Raw genomic sequence first — 20,175 nt, 5'->3', positions numbered from 1 at the left:
GTTGTGGCTAAGTTCTGCGTTCGCTTCATCCAACTGCATCTGCAGCTGGTGTGAGTCAGAAAGTAAATACCATATTAAATGGCCCATTGATGTTATGCTTCACACATGACCTCTGCACCCATCCCTGGAAGAGCTGTCTCTCCTCTTTTCTGATCTCATGTCTGATGGCTATTGCCGAGCTGACACTCAGACGGGTGCCTTCGGGAGAGGGATGATAAATGCGAAACTGTGTTTGTTTATTTAGAGGAAACACTCATGATTAATGGTACAAACTGTTTATATATATAAAGAGCCTTTGCTCTGAGGGCTGGGAAAGCAGCTGCTGACAACGTGGGGCTGTCCTGCCAGCCCTTCCCTCAGTTTACAGCTTTGTGGGGAAGTGGAACCTGCATAGAAAGCAGCTCTCCAAGCAGTCTGCAGCGCGGCTGTGTGCCCCACAGACTGTATATCCCAACTGACAGCTGAGCAAACTTATGAAATAACAATTGAGGATGATTATATTGGTTCTGAGGATTAGCACAGCAGGTAGCCCTGTTGGCACAGGGCAGGGTTTGGGCCGAAGGATAAGTACACATTCTTCTTCTTACTGCGGCTAATAGGAATCTGCCAGACTTTGAAGGCTAGAAAAGGCTCACTGGCCACCTGTGAGCTAATCACATGGATTTGCCTCATTCTGCATTTCAGCTCACTTGGAGCCTGTAATCTAATTTCCAAACAGAGATGAGAAGAGTGAACAATTCATTTTCTACTTTACTTGGCTGTGTGGGTAAACTTTTAATCCTTTTAGAATTACAGTTCCTTGCAACATGGAGGTGACACCACTAAGTCCTGTGTGTAAGGCTCAACTCTTTGAAGGCACCAGTTGCTGGATAACAATGAGCCTCAGCAAGGCACAACATGAGTCAAAGTAAAAGCTGGGAGCATAGGATACTTCCCAAATGGTGTTTCGGAGCATACACAGGCTAACTATTTCAGATTGTATAGGAAAATCTCATTTCTGTATTTGTCATTGTGACTCAGACCAGAATCACAGAATTGTCTAACTGGAAAAGACCTCTAAGGTCATTGAGTCCACCCATTAACCTAACATCTAAATTATATCCCCAAGCACCACATCTACATGACTCTTAAATGCCTCCAGGGATGGGGACTTCACCACCTCCCTGGCCAGCCTGTTCCAGTGCCTGAGAACCCTTTCAGTGAGGAAATTCTTCTAAATATCCAATCTGAACTTCCCTTGGTGCAACCTGAGGCCATCTTCTCATGTTACTATCACTTGTTACTTGATTGAAGAGACCAACCCCCACCTCTCTCCAGCCTCCTTTCAGGCATTTGTAGGGAGTGAGAAGCTCTTCTCTGAGTCTCCTTTTCTCCAGACTAAGCAACCCCAGTTTCCTCAGCCACTCCTCCCAAGTCCTGTGAGCTCTGTGTTAGAGCAGACAGTTGGATAATATCCTACTTTTTCTCTGCAGTATTGGAAACATGAACAAAATGGTGCCCAACATGAGGACACTGAAAAATGACGCTGATGGGAGCAGTTACCATGTGTAAGCTCAGCAGAGTTTTCCTGTAGACACTAATTAGTTAAACTGGTTTTAATTAAAAGTGGGTATGGTCACAGTTATAGAATCATAGAATCAGTCAGGGTTGGAAGGGACCACAAGGATCAGCTAGTTCCAACCCCCCTGCCATGGGCAGGGACACCCCACACTAGATCAGGCTGGACAGAGCCTCAGCCAGCCTGGGCTTAAACACCTCCAGGGCTGGGGCCTCAACCATGTCCCTGCACAACCCATTCCAGGGCTTCACCACTTTCATGGTGAAGAACTTCCTCCTCACGTCCAGCCTGAATCTCCCCACCTCCAGCTTCATTCCATTATGCTCAGCTCTATCTTGGTGTTAGTAAGGGGGGCACTGGAGTTTTTAAGCTGTCTGCTCCTATTGACATCATGCCTTTAAAAACAGAATAGAGAACTCTTGGCTCTAAGGAACAAACTCACAAAGGACCCAGCAGTATGTGGCTGGTGAGTTATGGGCTTGACACCTCTTGGGGGGAATAAATGTGTTATTTTTTTGTATAAACATATCACACAGATACTGTTTGTCCTTCACATGTTAAACTGAGCTGTCATGCTAAATTCAATCAGTGTTCATAAGGTGATACTTATCATGCTGCTTTTGAAAGGTGGTTTTGTCCAAGCTCATTCAAGTAACCCTGTCACAGGTGAGGAGGAAGAGTAGATGTCATGAGCCTTTGAGGGGATGCTGCAGTGACATGGCCAAGGCAGATCAGTAGTGACTAAGAGGGAGGCAATGGATAAACCCAGTATATTTTTCTTTCCTTACCCTTTGTTGAGCTTAACTTTGTGCTAGGGTTATCCAGTCCATGTTGACAATTGGAAAAAATAAACAAGCCTTGTTGGGCCAGACAGATGTTTGCATGCACTGACTCCTAAGAGATGGAGGGCTTCACCATTGGGCTGAGTCTCCAGGGGATTGGTCTCTGCTCTCAGATATGTGCTGGAGCTGATCTTGTTAGGTTGCATGACCTGGGGGAAGGTTTGGGGATGAGGACCAGCAGCCTGTCCTGTTCTCCCAGCACCAACAGTGTGAATAAAGTGACTACAGATGTGCTTTAAGAGCACCCCAATGGAGATGCAGTGTGGGAAGCTTTTTGAGAGAGGGATTTTGTCTCTCTGATCTGGTTCAATTCCTTTGAGTTGTCCAAATAGCAAACACTCAATTGCCATAATTTAACCAGGCTTGCAAAAGGCCTTTGAGAAGATCCTGATGAAAAAGCTGCTCCTGTGGAAGTTCATTTGTTATGAACCAAGAAACAAGGGAATGTTAGGAGCAAAATGTAGCTAAAGAAAGGAAAGCAGAGTTGGGTTATTTTTATTATGATCTGTGTGCAACATGGCATTGGATGAAAGGCAGCTGAAATCTTGAGTCATGTCTCCTAAGATGGTCAGTGTGAAAGGCAGGAGTGCAAACAGCAACAGCTGCACATGATCTAAAGGTACCTGTGATAGCTGGAGGTGGAGAGAGCCATTAGAAACATAGAGAAACCGCATCAAGCTGGAGAATAGGGACTGAGTCAGCGTGGACAAGCTTGGAGCAATGCACATTAAAGCAAAAGATGCAGGTGCCTGTAGACCTCACAGGGCTCTCAAGCAGCTGGTGCAAGTCAAAGCAAGAAGCTGGATGTTACTATAGGTAACTTAAGGCAGACCTTCACTCACATCTGCAGCTACAGGCTGGGAACAGTTACCTACAACGAGAGAGAGGAATTGGGTGGTGAACAGTATGGTGAGGATGGAAATACTTTGGCACAGCTCCTGAGGGCTGTGCAGTTTGGGTCAGAAAGTGTAGAAAGTGCTGCAGAAGCCTAAGAGGTGTGACAAAACAGCAGAGAAAATCGTAAGAAGTGATCAGGCATGTGAAGAAGTCTTGTAGGAGGAAAGACTGGGAAGATAAGAGTTGAAAAACTTGAGCTAGAAGGGGGAGCAAGTTCATCTTGTGAAGGAATAGGTGCTGTTGATGGTTTGGAGAGAAGTCTTTTTTTTTTCTCACAGACATGCAAGAACTGAGGGGAATTAAAAGGTGAGAAATGAAAACCTTGTGGAAGGAATATTTTCATATGGCATGCTAAGAAATTTACTGCTCTGGGCGAGAACTTGTGAATACTCAGAAGGGAGTTGAGCTTGCTGTACATAACAAGGCCGTGGTTGTTATCACAGGTCTAGAAAATCTTGGAAGAAAATATGAGGCTTTTGGGTGTAAGCCAGCCTTTGACCAGAGATCAGCAGGAGGTCTTATGGGTTGGACTTGTTGATATACATACCCTGGCTGCAAGGTTTTTACACCTGGTTTGGAAAAAATGTGGTGCTGGCTGCCATGTGTGGTAGGAAGCAGGACCTCCAGGCTGGATTAATAAGACGTTGACTTACGTTTCTGTGAATCTAGGTGTGCTTTACAAATGTTGTGATTGCAAGACCTGGATTCCTTTAATTAAAATGTAAAATTGAAACAAGAAACTTCAGCTCTTTGTGCTCAAACCCATTATTATTAAAGAATATCCCCCAATGGCTTTGTCGGCGTCACTTCCCTTGTGGGAAGTTTGCCAGCTCGATGGAGAAAAGTCCACTTCAATAAGCCCTGGCTATTGAACACTTCAGAGCTGCATAGTTAATGGTGTGATTTATTGCTTCCCAACTGGAGAGGTTAGGAAGCCAAAAGATTTTTCCTGTTGGAAATAAACCTTTGGCTGTGCCTCTGTGTGTGTGCCTTGAAGCAGGATTCCGTTATCACAGCGTTGCTTTCTCCTGGGGTCTGTTACCCCTGCTGATGAGGTTTTTAACACGATGATTTCAAGGAGAGGGGTGTTTGGACGTTCTGTACTTCACTATCCCATTCCTTTCCTTAAGTCAAGAGGCACTTTTTAGAAAACTCAAGACTTAAGTGCTTTCAGTATGATGCTCACAGCATACAGGATGTAGGAGTCCCATTTCTGGCGTGTGTTCTGTTTAACAGCTGGATGAAATAAATTGTTTCATATGAAATATTTGAGGACTCTGCGTTCTTAAATCAAGGCCAGAAGCAGCTCAATGACTGAGGAATTGTCAACATCTTGTGCAATTCCATTAAGTGCTGCTTTTCATTGATCTGCAACCTCATTGTTGACAATTAAATCCATTTCAGCGCCGAAGCTAAACATTTTTAGCGGGAGGTAGCGAAATCTTTTGTCCTGAATGATTTTTTTTTTCTCCTCTGTTTTGTAATTAAGTACAAAGCGTGTCGCCAAGTCTTTGCTATTCAGCTGTACTAAATACCTGCTTACCGTGGGATAATTGCTATCAGCAGATGACAGAGTTGCTAGCAACCACGCTTTTCAACACATGGTTTCAATTTGCATAATCAAAGACTTTGCTGGTGTCCTTGGAAATGAGGATGAAAGATAGCTGTGTGCTAAAAATGAGAAATGGGTTTCAGCAAATTATGTGTATCCAGTACAACAGATGAATTGCTCCAGGGCCTCTATGATACTTGTTGGCTGTTGTACCCAACCACCTCCTCCATCCTTTGCAGTAATAGTTTCTGTCATCTGCCTTTATTTATCCAAATGTTTTCTTGACCAGTGTCTAATCAATATGAAATGTACAATCAGGTCTTAAATCTGATTAATTATTGCAAGGCTTGTGAGATGTGTATTGAAGTATACTTCCCGGGGGCAGCGGGCAGCAGGGTTTGTGCTTTCTGCATTCTTCATTCCAGAGAAGCCCTGACAGTTTGTAGCGGCTGTGACAGCTTGCACCAACTGCCCACTTCCCCACATCCAAACTGAAGAAAATTGGGTTTCTATTTTTTGAAAGATCTGTATTTTTAATAATTTTTGTTTTATCTTTCAATAAGAAGCTTGCAGAAAAATTTTACTTAGGGAGAGAGAATATTTTCAAGAGGAGTGCTTAACTTAACTTTACCAGAGTAGTAAAAGAAAAGGAATGCTCTTTTTCAATTAAAGAATGCTGTAAAATATTTCCTTGGGAGGCTGAATGGTTAGCCCCCAAAGATAATGCTGCAAAATGCTGAAACTCCCACGGTGCTCTTACTTGTGCAGCAAGGCCTTTGAGCTTCATCCAAAACCCTCTCAAGAGAACAGAAAATTCAGTGCTGATTCTGAATTTCTCTCTTAAGATGCCTGAATGTTCCCAGGCCAGACATAGAGAGGCTGAATCTTAACATGGACAGAAGCAGGAGTGACAAGATAAGATAAAGTCTAGTTTCCAAATGAAACTCACCTGTTCCAGGCATGGAGGTTTGAATGCTTTTGTATTTAGAAAAGCTATTTGGCTATTATATGTTGACAGCATTATGCAGGACGTTGTCTAAGGAGATGTCATTCCCCAAGTACCACCAGGTGTGGTCAGAGATGCCCAGTTCACACCTCTGTCCAACCTGGTGGTGCCCCAGCTCTTGTCATGAAATGCCCTGTGCTAGCACTTGGCATCATCTCTGGTCTTTGGTGTAATCAAACACAGTGAACCTATCTGCAAACAACACCTGACCTGGGAAAATTAGAGTGTTCTTTAGTGGTGGATTTGCAAAATTCAGATCTGGAGAATTTCATCATGGCCTTTTTTGTCTGCAGAAGAATAGCTGGGTTTTGCCCTGTGGCTTCCTCTTGTGGCTGTAATGTTCTTAACATGCTGCCTCTGGCCATCCACTGGAAATATAATGTAAACTCCCAGCTACAGTCTCTCCAGCTCACATGCAGTCATTTGGCTTGCTTACAGGTCTTCCCAGAGTGGCCTTCTCCGTAACTCTGGTGTTACTGTGCCAGTCAAGTAGTAACCACACAGACCCAGCTATCTGCTGGCTGTGCTTGTGCTACTTGAAGAGCACTGAGTCCTGCACCTTGAGACACCTCCAGATTGTGTATTAAGTGGAAAACAGGAATTTGAGATTGAAGATGCATTGAAGGGCAAAGATAGGAAAGGAAGTGATAGAAGTTGCATGTGTGGGACACTCTGCATAGGGAATTTAAATTTAAGAGACGCCTAGTCATAGAATCAACAAGGTTGGAAAAGACCTCAAAGATCATCAAGTCCAGCCTGCCACCCAAGACCTCATGACTACTAAACCAAGGCACCAAGTGCCACGTCCAATCCCCTCTTGAACCCCTCCAGGGACTGTGACTCCACCACCTCCCTGGGAAGGCCATTCCAATGGCTAACAACTCTCTCTGTGAAGAACTTTCTCCTCTCCATATTGAATATTGGATATATTTAAAAGCGGTCTAGATACAGTGCTTAAGGATATGGTGTAGTAGTGGCCATATTAGAGCTAGATAATGGTTGGACTTGATGATGTTGAAGGTCTTTTCCAACCATAGTGATTCTGTGATTCTCCTCAATCCCCAGACAGCATCAAATTGTGGCTTTATTCTGTTTCTGGTAAAAAGACTGAATGCTGCTGATTGCAGTGGGAACAAGGAAGCCTGTGTCAGCACAGGAGTTCATCAAAGTTCCTGCTCTTCTGGATACTGATGCAGCAATTCACTTTACCCAGATGAGAGTATGGAGGCTGCCATCAACCCAAAGTTGGCTTGTTTGGTTCCTCAGCTGGTAGCTGGAGATGAATTCATCTGCTGTGTAAACAAGTTCAGGAAGTTGTATGGTTGGGTTGTCTGTGTCATGGTGCTGTGAATGATTCCCCCCCCTCCCCCCCCTTAGCTTTTACACCGAGTTAGTTGGTTGGTCAGTGTTCAGACATGACGTGATGTGCAAAGACATGCAAAGAAAAAGAGTCATCTGTATAGCCCAGAAATACTGAAACATAGAATTGGTGGTGTTTGTCACTGATGTGGGATTTGAACTCCCTAAACAGATACTGTGGGATGAAGAATTCATTCTGCTTTCCATATCATCAAGGCATGTGCCAGCACAGTCGGGTCAGAGAGACTCCAGGACATTGACACCATCCTGGGGTACAGCACAGGTGCAGTGGTGTAAGAGAGAGGGAGAAGCTGTACACACGTTCGGTGTTTGACATTTGGAATAACATTAGCTTACTAAATACAGCATCTCCTAAGCTGCAAGCTAACAGGAATGGTACTTCAGGGGCTGTGTAATGAAGATGTAAGCAGCAGCAAAAAATACCCAGGAGACACTAGGATTCATAGCCTGTTTCTCCAGCAGAGGAGGAACGACTGCATGAGGGACAGGCTCCACAGCAGAGACCTGTGCTGAATAAATGTTACACACACGAGAGACACTAAAAATATCAAAGGAAAAGATTTAATGGATGCACCGAGTGCAGGGTGTTCCCCATAGGTTTGGAAGCATCACCTCAGCAGGATTTTCAGACCACCTACTGTATTCATCTGGTAGGGAATTTCTAATGACAAGGCTAAGCCCTCAAAGCCCTAATTACTATGCCTTTCTGTCAAAAACTAAATGAATCTCCTAACTCTTACACCTGTAAGGACTAGGAACATAGACCCACCTCTTCCTGAACAAGCTGTTGCTTATTTCTTTCCTCCTTGGGGACCTGCCTTAACATGTGGTGATCACACTCTGGCTAACTTTTAATCATGTTTGATCAAACAGGATTGATCCAAAGAATTAATGCAAATGTAGTTTCCTTTATTTAGAACCTGCAGTTTAATTGCAGTGAGATAGACCCTAGGCATACAGCAGAGTAATTATTTTTCTTCCTCTGGAGTTCCACCATTTCCCTTATAGTCCCCTGATCCAACTTTGTAGAGGAGCCTCTGTGCCTGTTGGAGATTGCATACTCCAGAAGTGATTAAAGTAGGTTTAAATACCTAGCAAATAAGCCTGATGCCTTTCCCCTGCTCTTTCTTCTCCTCCTCTTTACCTCCCTTTTGCCCCCCAAAGGTTTTTTTCCCCAACTCCTGTCCTGTTAATCTGGTCTTCACTTAACCAAGCAGGTCACCATTGCATGGAGCCTCTAAAACACTTACTAACAGGGAGCCTGATGTGGCCTTTTTTTTCATCTGTGCATGAAATCAAACCCAAATGATGATATGTTTGTGACACTTTCCTGCCAGGCTGTCTCTGGCAGCTCCAGGGATGTAAAGGCTGGCAAACACCTGTGTGCCGGGGCTATGGGCCGGCAGAGTACACCCTCCATCATCTTCATTTCCACTTCTTTACTTCAGGGTTTGAACAATGTAGCTGCCAATTCTTTGAACATGTATTATTGTATTATAGAACTGTGGAATTGTTTTGGTTGGAAAAGTCCCCTAAGGATCATCCGGTCTGACTGTCATCAAGTCTGACTGTCAATCTAACACCACCATGAAGTGGTGTACCACTTCATACTAGGGAGAAGAGACAACCCCCACCTCATTCCAACCTCCTTTCAGGTAGTTGTAGATAGCAATGAGGTCACCTGTCAGATTCATCTTCTCCAGGTTAAACACATGCAGTTCCCTCAGCTGCTCCTCACCAGACCTGTTCTCCAGATCTTTCACCAGCTTCATTACCTTTCTCTGGACATGCTCCAGTCCCTCCATGTCCTGTTTTCTTTTCCAGTTGGTGTATTTTGAGGAGGCTTATCAGATGAGAGACAGATGCACACAGTCACATGCAGAGTGTGTGGTCCAAATCTCATGTCTTTAAAGGGAACATATTCAGAATTAATCAGTTGTCACCTTGACTTCTTTGGCCATTCATATGAGAAGTCATGTCTGAAATGAATGTCACTGAAACAAAACTCAAAGCAAAAATATTTTCCTTCCCTTAAGCTTTTTGTTCTGTTCATTTGGCAGTCCAGGCAATAAAGACATTACAGTAAATGTCTAACAGAAATTAGGGATAAAGGGATGTGCCGAAGAAACGAGCAGTTCTCCAAGCAGAGAACCTGGTGGAGCCAGGCTTCCTGTGTAGGTCTTTCCCTCTCATTGTACCTGTGTGTGCTCGTGGCATTCAGGAGATCATTTCAGTGGGCTTTGTGTGGTCATTTAGGGACTGGTTTTGTGAAATACACATACAGATGGTATTACCTGCATGCACAGATTTATGAGCTCAGGTTTATGGCCCCAAATCTGGGAGTCAAGCAATTATTATGCAAGCCTAATTTTTCTTGATGAAATACTATCATGGTAGTACAGGGAAACTGGGAAACTAATCCCTAGCAGAGAAGACCCAGGAGACGAGCATGGAGGAGCTGATGTACATTGTGCTACAGAGACAGAAGCAAAGCACTTCTTGTATTTTGCCAAAGGCAGTAGTGGGGATATTTGGGGAGGTCTGGGTGAGGAATTGCAAAGCACTTGCATCACTGCGTTGAGCTCAACTTTGGTGTGCTTGTTTGGGGTTTCTTAATACATTAATGAAGACACCAACAAATTTTTCCACATGATAACATAGGAGAAGCAGCATTAGGAGAAGAGGCATTAGGAGTAGGACTTGTGGGTTATGGGTGCTGCTGGAAAGGGCTGGATTCAATTTGATTTCACCTTGGCATGGTCCTTGATAAAAACAGACTGCCTTGAGTGTGACTCAGGCACAGGGGTTGGGTTGGTTTTGCCTGGTTTGTCACACACTCAACTGTTCCATCTCTCTTTTGTTGTTGCAGATAAAGAGTTAGGAGTCAGCGCACTAGCTGAAAATGACGACCCTGGTGCTAGGGGCCCAGCTGTCCCGAAAATATCAGGATTAGAAAGGAGTCAAGAGAAGAGCCAGGACAGCAGTAAAGACCCAATACTTGAGCCTGTGGTGCCTAAAGACCCTTGTCCTCAGGTGACACAGCCTTTGGCCCAGCCCCAGTTGGAGCCGCAGCCCGAGGCGCCCTGCCCCAGCCCTGCGCTCGCCCCACGGCCGGAGGCCCCTGCCCAGCCGCCCCCGCCGCAAGCCGCGCAGCTGCCCCCAGCCTCGGAAGAAGCCAGCCGCCCGCCGGCCCCGGCGCCGCCCGTCCAGCACCCGCCCCGGCCGCAGTCACCCGTGCAGCCGGCGCATCCCAGCCTCCCTGCGGTGCAGCCCCACCCGGCCTCTCAGGGCCTCTCGCAGCCACTCTCTGCCTATAACAGCAGCAGCTTGAGCCTCAACAGCTTGAGGTAAGTGAGGGGAGCCCCATGCGTGCTGGAGCGGCGTGCCATGCAGGCTCGCTGGCTGCTGGTGACGCTTTACCATGCCTGGAGGAAGCGGAGATGAATTAGCTAAAGGAGAGAAGTGACAGCACATCCTGTCCCATCACTGGGAAATACAGGGGGCTTTGTGCAAGTAACCTTAATTCCTTCCCTGAAACGAGCCAGGATGACTTTATTTCTGATCTGGCATTCCCGTAACTGTGAGGTGTTCTCAAGCGCTTAGTTAATTTGCTTTTACTTTTCCTGCCTGTCATTGTGTACTCAGGATTTTTGGAGTGATTTTTAAGTGATATAGACTTGGGGAAGACTCCCAGTTCTGGCACATGGGGCTGCTTCTTGCACACTGACTTTTTTTACCCTCCCATCCCTGTAAACATCTTCTGCTTTCTTCAACCACTGACATGCCCTAGAGCAAGACCCAGGCCATAGTGCTATTGGCCCTGTTGACAGCCTAGCACAAATGGTCTTGCACCAATGACTTTAAAGCTTTCATTTTTTCTGTATTGCTGACACCTTGCAGACTTCAGTGGTTTGCTCTGCACTTGGCTACAGTGAGATAAACCTCACCTTTTATAGGGAGATAACAAAGATGAACAGGGATGGTAAACAACATCGTTTGGACTTGGTGATCCCAAGGATCTTTTCCAACCGGAATCTTTCTGTGAGTCTGTGAACATGTCCACAGGAGCCCATGATGTCTCTGTGAGTCAGGGGCCTCAGGTTTCCCTAATTCTAAGCCAATGCTGTCAGCACAAGGTCACCTTTCCCCAAATCTGAGCTTCCAGCAGGCAGAAGGTGCCCTTCAACACCTGGTGGAGTAGCATTATGGTCCCCTCACAGTTTGTCTAAAGACTGGGAGGTGTTTAAGACTTTGGTTTATTTTTAACCAAGTTGATGTATTTCATGTCTCTAAAAGTCACTGCAGCAGAAGCACGTTGTTAACTTGAAGTGGAATTAAGCACTGTGTGAACATACTTGAGATACTCCTTAGTAGGAAAGGAACCTGAAAAATTGCAACCAATGTAGTCACAAATATTTACTTTGCTGACTTTTCTTATTATATTGTGGGGGTAGAGAGAGACAGTAACTGTAGAGTAAGCATATGGCTGTTGTTGCCTTCTCAACTTCATTTCACACTTTTTGCAGTCTTTCGTCTTACCAAGTCATAGCAAAAAGGAAAATTAACTTTTATTAATGCAGTGATTACTGATTTTGAGCTTCATTTGCCTGAAAACATGAATCAGAAGCAGTCATGCAGAAAGAACCTGGTAATTAAGTAATGAATGCATAGGGTTGATTACTCCTTTGTGTGTCATTCCCGTGTTACCGGAGGACAGAATATCAACCACGTAGAGGGAGAATATGTCTCAGGTTTTGGTGCAGAGAGACCACAGGAAGTAACAGACACTAGAAAGTGTAGAGCAGATGGTGGGAGAAGGGAGTGTCACAGTGGTACTGATAGAAAGCTAGAATGGTAACTTGCATTTGTAACATATAACTTAGATTAGCAATGGGTTTAATGTGAGCCATGCGTAGCTTGGTGGCATTATGTGTACATTTGGAGCTTCTCTGTCCTCTGTGCAATGCTTAATTGCTTTTCTTTTCATTAACAGCAGCAGCAGAAGCAGCACTCCTGCCAAGACTCAGGCCCCTCCTCCACACATATCTCACCATCCCTCAGCCTCGCCATTCCCCCTCTCTTTACCCAGCCACAGCCCGCTGCATACCTTCACGCCCACCCTCCAGCCCCCCGCACACCCACATCACCCCAATATGTTTGCCCCTCCTACGGCTTTGCCTCCTCCACCTCCATTGACGTCAGGGACACTGCAGGTTCCAGGACACCCAGCTGGTAGTACCTACTCAGGTAAGAGACAAATGGAGTATGGCCTGAGCATGGCCAGTGCAGGGTAGGAAGGTGATTCTCCAGATTTAGCCTGGTCCATTCAGTGAAGGCTGTTCGTTGGGTAGAGACTGGATTCATTGTGGAATAATTTGGAGTGATATCAAAGCCTAAAATCAGCTAGAAATACCCAGTGACTTACTGCCCTGGGAGTGAGTATTTTTGAAGGTTGTGGGTTTTCCATGTCTGTTTTTTCCTTCCCATAGTAACAACACCTAAGGTTCATAATGTGCCCATAACCGCCTTAGCAAAGTCTTAGCTGCAGTTGAGGTCTGCTCAGCATTGCAGTCCTGGGCTTGTGGACATGTATGATTTTATGCCTCAGGGGGGTGGGATGCAGGGATACTTACCAGTGGAGAAAACTGTGCTCTTCCAGGCTTCCAGGGATGGGAAGTGTCTGTTCCTCCCAGGTTACTGAGAGGGAACTGAGGGAAGAAAATACAGATTATCAGCACTGAAGTACCCCTCCACACACAGCAGGGTATTCATATTAGCAGCAGCCACTCAGTGTTTGTTCTCACTCCAGCTTGCCCCTACCTCCTCACTGTCTATATGCATACAAATGTAGGGAAAACCTTTGGGTTAATGCTCAGAGGAATGCTGTAGTGAAGACAGGGGAGAGAGGGGGAAATGAAGAGTAGGGAAATGGGGATTTTTGTTCTGTCTCTGAGGCCTTTGGGGAAGATCCGAGGCAGTTTTCTTCCCCTACGCAGTGTTGTGATTTATCACTGGGAAGTTTTAAATACAGCTTTGCCTCCATAGCCAGCAAAAAACCAAGTGGCACAAGATCCCAGAAAGTTCCTGAACTCATGGAGAGTTGTTTTGCTGTTTGTCTTTCAGAACAAGATCTTCTCCGTCAGGAACTAAACACGCGATTTCTGGCCTCGCAGAGCGCAGATCGCGGGGCCTCCCTGGGTCCTCCGCCCTACCTGAGGACCGAGTTCCACCAGCATCAGCACCAGCACCAGCACACACACCAACACACACACCAGCACACCTTCACGCCTTTCCCTCACGCCATCCCACCCACTGCCATCATGCCGACGCCAGCACCGCCCATGGTGCGTACCCCAGGCAGAAATGTGAGGATAAGTAGAGCACAACTCTATTCTTTATTACAAACCTTTAAGCATTTGCCAGGTTGTGGGGAAGGAGTTTTCTGCTGCCCAGGTGTGGTTGAGTAGGAGAGGAAGGGCTGTCCCTTCCTTGTGGCTGTCACACGTGTGATAGGTTCAGGTGGCAGCACAGGGGCTGAGGGATGAGGCTGCTGGCTGGAGGGACACTTCCCAATGCTTGGAGCACTCTGGTGCTCCTCCCTTTTGCTGTCTCGTAAAGGCTTTGTTTTACCTTGAAGAAAGAAAAACCCCAAAGTGGTTCATTGCAAACTAAAGTTCTGCATAATTTCTCCTCTCTGTTGGTTGCAAAATAATAGAGAAGTAGTTTTCTGTGTTACCAACAGAACTCAAGCAAGGAAATCTAAAGTAACTAGTTTGTGCTTTGATCCCTTTGCAGTTTGACAAATACCCTACAAAAGTTGACCCCTTCTACCGTCACAGTGTGAGTTTTATTGCTCTCTCTAAAACTGACTTAACTGCTTTTCTGTGGTGGGTTGGGATCACCACTCAATCAATGGCACAGTGTCGAATCTCTCCCTAATCATCACTCCAGGATTTACCATTATCGTCCTTGGTTGCTTTGGCTTTTTCAAGGCTTGCATTCATGGTGCTTGTTTCTGATAAAGATGCAGTATCAGCTTTTCCAATCAAAAAATCTCTTGCTCATACACCATTTGGAGACAGAGTTGATGTGAAAAAGATGAGACAGAAGAGCTGACTGTTACATGAAGCAAGGAAGAGCAGTAATTTCATCACTGTGTTTCAGTGGTGCCACAAACCCTTAGACTGACATTTTTTCCCGAGAAACTTGAAATGAAATGACAAACTATCATACCAGAGCCTTCAGGGATAGGTAATCTAATAGTTCCCCTAATATATCATATTTTGGTTTATAAAACCTGAAAACTTGTCTTACTCTTCCAATTTCAAAGGCACATCTGATCCACTGGGCTTGTTATGTTTTGAAAGCTGTCTGATGACAGCAGTGTGAATCCAGCTATGCACTAGCTGTGTTTACCTGAGAGCTACCAAAAATGTGATTTAGTGAGATGAACTGATTTTTAATATTCCAGTGAATGGCAAAGCTTCTGCTCTTAAGGCTTTGAATCTACTGATTCATTTGCTGCCGGCATCTGGGTTGTGTTTCCTTCATTGTATCGACACAGGCAGGTTCTGGGTTGAATCTGACAAGAATTTCTCAATCCAATACAGTGATATTTTGATGAGAGAAGGAGTACTGCATCAGCACTCAGAAATTGGCAAAGCACTTGGCTTTATGTGTTGATTTTGCTTAGAAGTGGAACTGGGCAAAAAAAACTGGTTTAAGATGATGGTGTGATGCTTCCTGCTGTACCCATGAAACACAGTTCCTGCTAACAGCTCCTGCCTGCAGTCCATGTGACTGGGCCTATTAATTTCTGACACCTCATTTGAGTAACTGGAACTGTACGAGTGTGTTTGCAGGATCAGAGCTCCAGGAGTATTAGGCAAACATTTAAGCCTGCGATAATCACTTCGACTCCAAAGGGTAATGCTGCTCATTTGCATCATTGTTTGTGAAAGTGCACTGGTATTTGCTGAGCTTTACGTGGAGTCAAAAGATAGATTATCATCCCCCCTGGCTTGTTGATTCAAGCAAGAACACGGAACTGGGAAATAGGTAAATGAATTTTAGACAAATAAAGCACAGAAGTCAACATGTAATACAGGAAACACTGCAGAAGTCTCCAGCTCTATATGCTTGTCAAATGCAGTGACATAATCTCTTACAAATCTGGCAGTTAACCCGAGCTGTGGGGGTCGTGGTGTTACCCCCTTTAAAGTGAGGGAAGGCTTCGCGTTGTTCTCAGCTAGCTAGCTGTTGGACTTGGCGCAGCTCCACCAGCGGAGCTCTGGTTCATTGTGCCTCCCCTGCCCTTCCTTCAGGAAAGGTTTGTCCTTGTGGAGCAGTTGCAAAACGAGCACTGCTGTGTCTGTTGGATATTTAGTGAGCTAATACCAGGAGATCAACGTGATGGCTACAAATCCCATTGGATTAGCAATTTTTCTTAAACTGCAGCAAGGCCATGCTAGCCAAGGTGTTTCAGTAATCTCTTCTACTGTGACTACAGCTTCTGGAGGTACCAGAGGAACTGCTTGCAGCAGTTTCCTGAGCAGCTGCAGTATCAAAAAGCAGATCTTTGCTGGCTTAAGCACATAGCTGGCAAGGCTTTCCCTATTGTAGAAATACAGTATTCTGAGCAGGGCCTGTTGTGACAGGACAGGGAGTGATGGTTTCAACTGGAAAAGATGAGATTTAGACTACAGAGAAGGAGAAATTTTTTTTACACTGAGGGTGGAGGGACGCTGGCCTGGGAGATGATAAATGGCCCATCCCTGGAACCATTCCAGGTCAGGTTGGTAGGGCTCTGAGCAACCTGCTGCAGTTGCAGATGTCCCTGATGACTGTAGGGGGCTTGGACTAGATGGCCTTTAAAGGTCCCTTCCTACCCAAAGCATTTTAAGTTTCTGTGAAACATTATGAAACTGTGACCCTTCCACAGACCTGTTCCAGGTGACATGAATTTCCCTTATGGATCCCTACCAAGAATTCAGATATCTGAAAAAAAAATAAAAATGAAATAAAATAATAAAAGCTGGCCATGTTTTTAAAGCTTGCAAGCTTTGCAGGAGAACAAGGTCTGTTTCCTTGAAATCAATCTACTTTAGAATAGGAGACAAAGCTCATGTAGAGATTTAAACCAGTTTTCTTTCTTGACATCTTTGATTTTGCAATCATTTCTTTGAGGGAGGGCCTTGCTGCATGTAGCTCGGTGAGGCATTACTTTTACCCCCAGCTAAAGCTGGATCCAGTTCAGTGTTACACTTGGCCCCAGGAGAGCTGTGAGTACTGCTTTGTTCCCTGGAGAAAGCAAGAAGGGGAAAATGCGGCACAAAAAAAAGGGAGAAAAAGGAACCACTGACTGTGAAAGAATTATTTTGAAAGCTGGAGGAATTTAACAAAGATGCAAAGAGATCCTGGAGAGAGACAATATTTATCTTTTATTAATAATTTTGACCTTGAGGAAAGGTCACAATTAATTAACTTGCCAGTTGTTATAAAACTCTAAAGAAAGCTTTCCTTATTATTAGTCAGAGACAATAGAACATGAATAGAATAGAATAGCAAATAGAAGAATATGCTCTGAAATTACGTCTCCTTCCATCATTTGGAATTAGTCCATTACACACAGAACTAAATGCAGAAGCCACTGGGGGATTTAAAACACATTTTACTCATTAAAAGTTACTGTAAATGAGAACATGCTTCTCCTAATGATTTCTCAAATGCCTACAGTTCAGTATCAACTAATCTGAAATGATTTCTGCATCATTGAATGGAGCATATCCAAATTAAATAGAACTAAAAACAACAATAAAAATGTGTTATGAAAGGAGACTTGATTCTGTACTTCTGAACAGAGACAAAAAGTGGATACCTCTAAAATACTGAAATATTTTCTCAGCTTTCAATAAATGTGATATGAAATGGCCTTGCAAGATAAGCTAGTGGAAGGAAAACTAATTAAGAAGAGCACATACATATGCCTGGCATGAAAAAATCCATCAAAACTGTGTGAGACTGATTTCCTCTGGGATGTGATTGATCTTCTCAGTGTTTGTGCCCGCTCTGCATGTCCAGTCTTTCACTTTTGCCCAGTCCTGCTTCTGTTCAGTTGGCCATTAACTCATTGATTTTGACCTTAAAAGTAGCATACAGTAGATTGAGTTTGATCAGCTGTGTTCAGAGGTGAATTTGTATCAGCCAGATAACCCTGTTAGGTTTTTGGGTGGCAACAACAGGGGAGCTAGCAGCCATCCCCTGTTAGACTCTGAGGGTTCACAGTGAGGAAAGTAGTTGGAGTGTGATGCTTTGAACCCTTGCCTCCTACCAGAAAGCAGTTTTGTGTGTAATCTCAGCATTTTCCATGGAATTGAGCCAGGTGACTGTGTTGCAGCAGAAGTAAAAGACTCATAGCCAGAGCACAGAGAGGGATAAGATTTGGAGGCTATGGTTTACTTGCTTGTTTCCCTGTGTTTGTCTGCATTAGTACAGGAACACTTTGAAGCTGTTGGTTTGTTTGGTTTTTTTTTATCCCCTGAATTCTCTTAGAACAGATACATTTGGATTGGTGAGGTCAGTGGAGATGTGGATTTCTTTTTATATATGCTTAGTAGCCTGTCTTTATAAAAGCAGTGCTCTGAGTTTTTGGGGAGGTTCTGCCTCAATGTTTTGTTTAAATAATAATTCCTAACAAATCAGATTGACTCTCTGCTAATATTAGATGTGGCAGGATATCCTCTCAGACAGGCTAATGAAGTAAGAGCTGTGTGTATTTTCCTCATTTCCTACAGACACTATTACAGACCTAAGGTACTAATGGAGTTTTAATGATACAATATCCTAGAACTCATAAGGCTTTTTTATATGTGTATATATATACATTTAAACACTAGTTTTCTGAGTCTGACTTGGCTCAGTGTTCTGCTTTTTCTCTAGAAATGGTTGGCAAACTGTAGCCGTTTCAAACTTCTATCCAAGTGGAAAGTGAATAGATGGGAGAAAATCTCTCTGATGCTATGATGGCCTAATCCAGAGGAGAGGTTGCTGCTTTGTGATTTTGGAACTGCTTTTAAGCTCTAAACGTCATGACATTTGTGAACATTCCATTGACTGCTCTAACTAACATTGTTGCAACAAGATCACTTCTTCAATGCTTCTCAGTTTTCTCCATGTACCATTTCCCTAGTACTATGTGGGAATGCTTTCTCTGTCTTGTTCAGCTTCCTGTCTTTGTTTTGACGTGCACTTGTATTTATGTTCTTCTCTCTCTTACAGCTGTTTCACTCCTATCCTCCAGCTGTATCAGGTATTCCTCCCATGATTCCTCCAACTGGCCCCTTTGGCTCGCTACAAGGAGCTTTTCAACCCAAGGTAAGAAATACAACAGTACACTGGTGTGGTGAGCCAGGTTAGGTTAAGGTTTAGCATGTGCTTTAGAATCATAGAATTGTTAGGGTTGGAAGGGTCATCTAGTTCCAACCCCCTGCCACAGGCAGGGACACCTCACACTAGAGCAGGTTGCTTAGAGCCATCCAGCCTGGCCGTAAAAACCTCCAGGAATGAGGCTTCTACCACCTCCCTGGGCAACCTGTTCCAGTGTCTCACCACCCTCATGGGGAAGAACTTCTCCCTAACATCCTATCTGAATCTACCCATGTGTCTATTTTTTTCCCATTCCCCCTAGTCCTATCATTACCTGACACCATAAAAAGTCCCTCACCAGCTTTCTTATAGGCCCCTTTATGGTACTTAAGGTTCTGGACCACTTGAGATCTGAGATACAGCCTAATTCCACACAGGACAATTGGCTTTTTCCAGGTCTTGGGATTATTTAGTCTGGAGGCTGAGGGGAGATCTTGCTTCTTTCTACAACTCCCTGAAAGGAAGTTGTAGCAAGGTGGGTGTTGGTCTCTTCTCCCTAGCAACAATTGATAGGGTGAGAGGAAATGCCCTCAAGTTGCACCAGGGGAAGTTTAGGTTGGGCATTAGAAGAAACTCTTTCCCTGAAAGTGTTCTCAACCACTGGAACAGGTTGCTCAGGGAGGTGCTTGAATCCCCTATCCCTAGAAGTATTTTAAAAGACAGAGATGTGATGCTGAGGGACATGGTTTAGCACCAAATGTGGAGTTAGAGAATGGTTGGACCTGATGATCTTAAAGGTCTTTTCTAAGCCATATCATTCTGTGATTCTGTGAGAAATAAATTCTTCCTTATTAGCTTCCGATATGTCTACATGCATTTAAAAATCACATACATATATAATGGCACAGTTAACTTTAGAAGCAATGTGCTCAGTGCTCAGTACACATTAATGTAAGGTCATGTCATAATCAAGTTGTGAAGAACTCATGATCATTATTGTTTACTCATTTCCATAATTATCTCACAGCTCCACCACGGTGCAATACGCAGATTTAGTTCTCTCTCATTTGTGATGGCTCAGACAGATAAATGTGATGAGTTTGGGGTTTTTCTTTTGTTTTCATGAAGTCACTCTTGATTTGTAAGTGGGAGGAAATTGTATTCTGTAGTCTGCAGTCTTTGCAACTAAAGAGTGAAATCAGGACTGAAATGTCTGCAGAGAAGACACCTCCTCTCTTAAATTGGCCCATCCACTGTAATGACTGAATATGTAAATTGCAGTTCATTAGTGGAATTCTTCATATGTATGGTAATCAGGCTGTTAACAACTGGGTTACTTAATTGTTAGTTACACTGTAGCTGATTTCTTTTTTCCTTCATTTTAACATAGGAAGAAGCTCTGCCTGAATGTAGTATTTTTATTTATTTTTTTCACAAAGCTTCATTTTGTTACATTAGCTGAACATTGACATTCAAATCATAGGAAACTCTTTACATATATTTTTTTTTTTCCCCTGATGTCTGTGTGGTAGCAGTTTGCTGAGGATGAAGTTCAGATCCTTGTGCTGTGACTGAA

The 20,175-nt window shown here is 44.1% G+C and overlaps 1 protein-coding gene across 6 annotated transcripts in view; it reads left to right on the top strand.

The window, feature by feature from the left end:
* AUTS2 (activator of transcription and developmental regulator AUTS2) overlaps positions 1–20,175 on the top strand; it is an 809,823-nt gene that overhangs the window by 770,379 nt on the left and 19,269 nt on the right. For 2 of the 6 annotated variants that reach the window (XM_054166168.1, XM_054166173.1), the window contains 5 exons: positions 10,105–10,582; positions 12,229–12,482; positions 13,359–13,600; positions 14,031–14,075; positions 18,513–18,608. In XM_054166168.1, coding sequence (XP_054022143.1) covers positions 10,105–10,582; positions 12,229–12,482; positions 13,359–13,600; positions 14,031–14,075; positions 18,513–18,608 — 1,115 coding nt within the window. The remainder of the gene's footprint in view (positions 1–10,104; positions 10,583–12,228; positions 12,483–13,358; positions 13,601–14,030; positions 14,076–18,512; positions 18,609–20,175) is intronic. The other 4 variants (XM_054166169.1, XM_054166170.1, XM_054166172.1 and 1 more) reach the window with 4 other exon arrangements.

The sequence above is a fragment of the Dryobates pubescens genome, chromosome 13, assembly GCF_014839835.1.
Source record: "Dryobates pubescens isolate bDryPub1 chromosome 13, bDryPub1.pri, whole genome shotgun sequence".
NCBI classification, from domain to species: domain Eukaryota; kingdom Metazoa; phylum Chordata; class Aves; order Piciformes; family Picidae; genus Dryobates; species Dryobates pubescens.
This window is presented reverse-complemented; position numbering and strand designations above follow the sequence as displayed.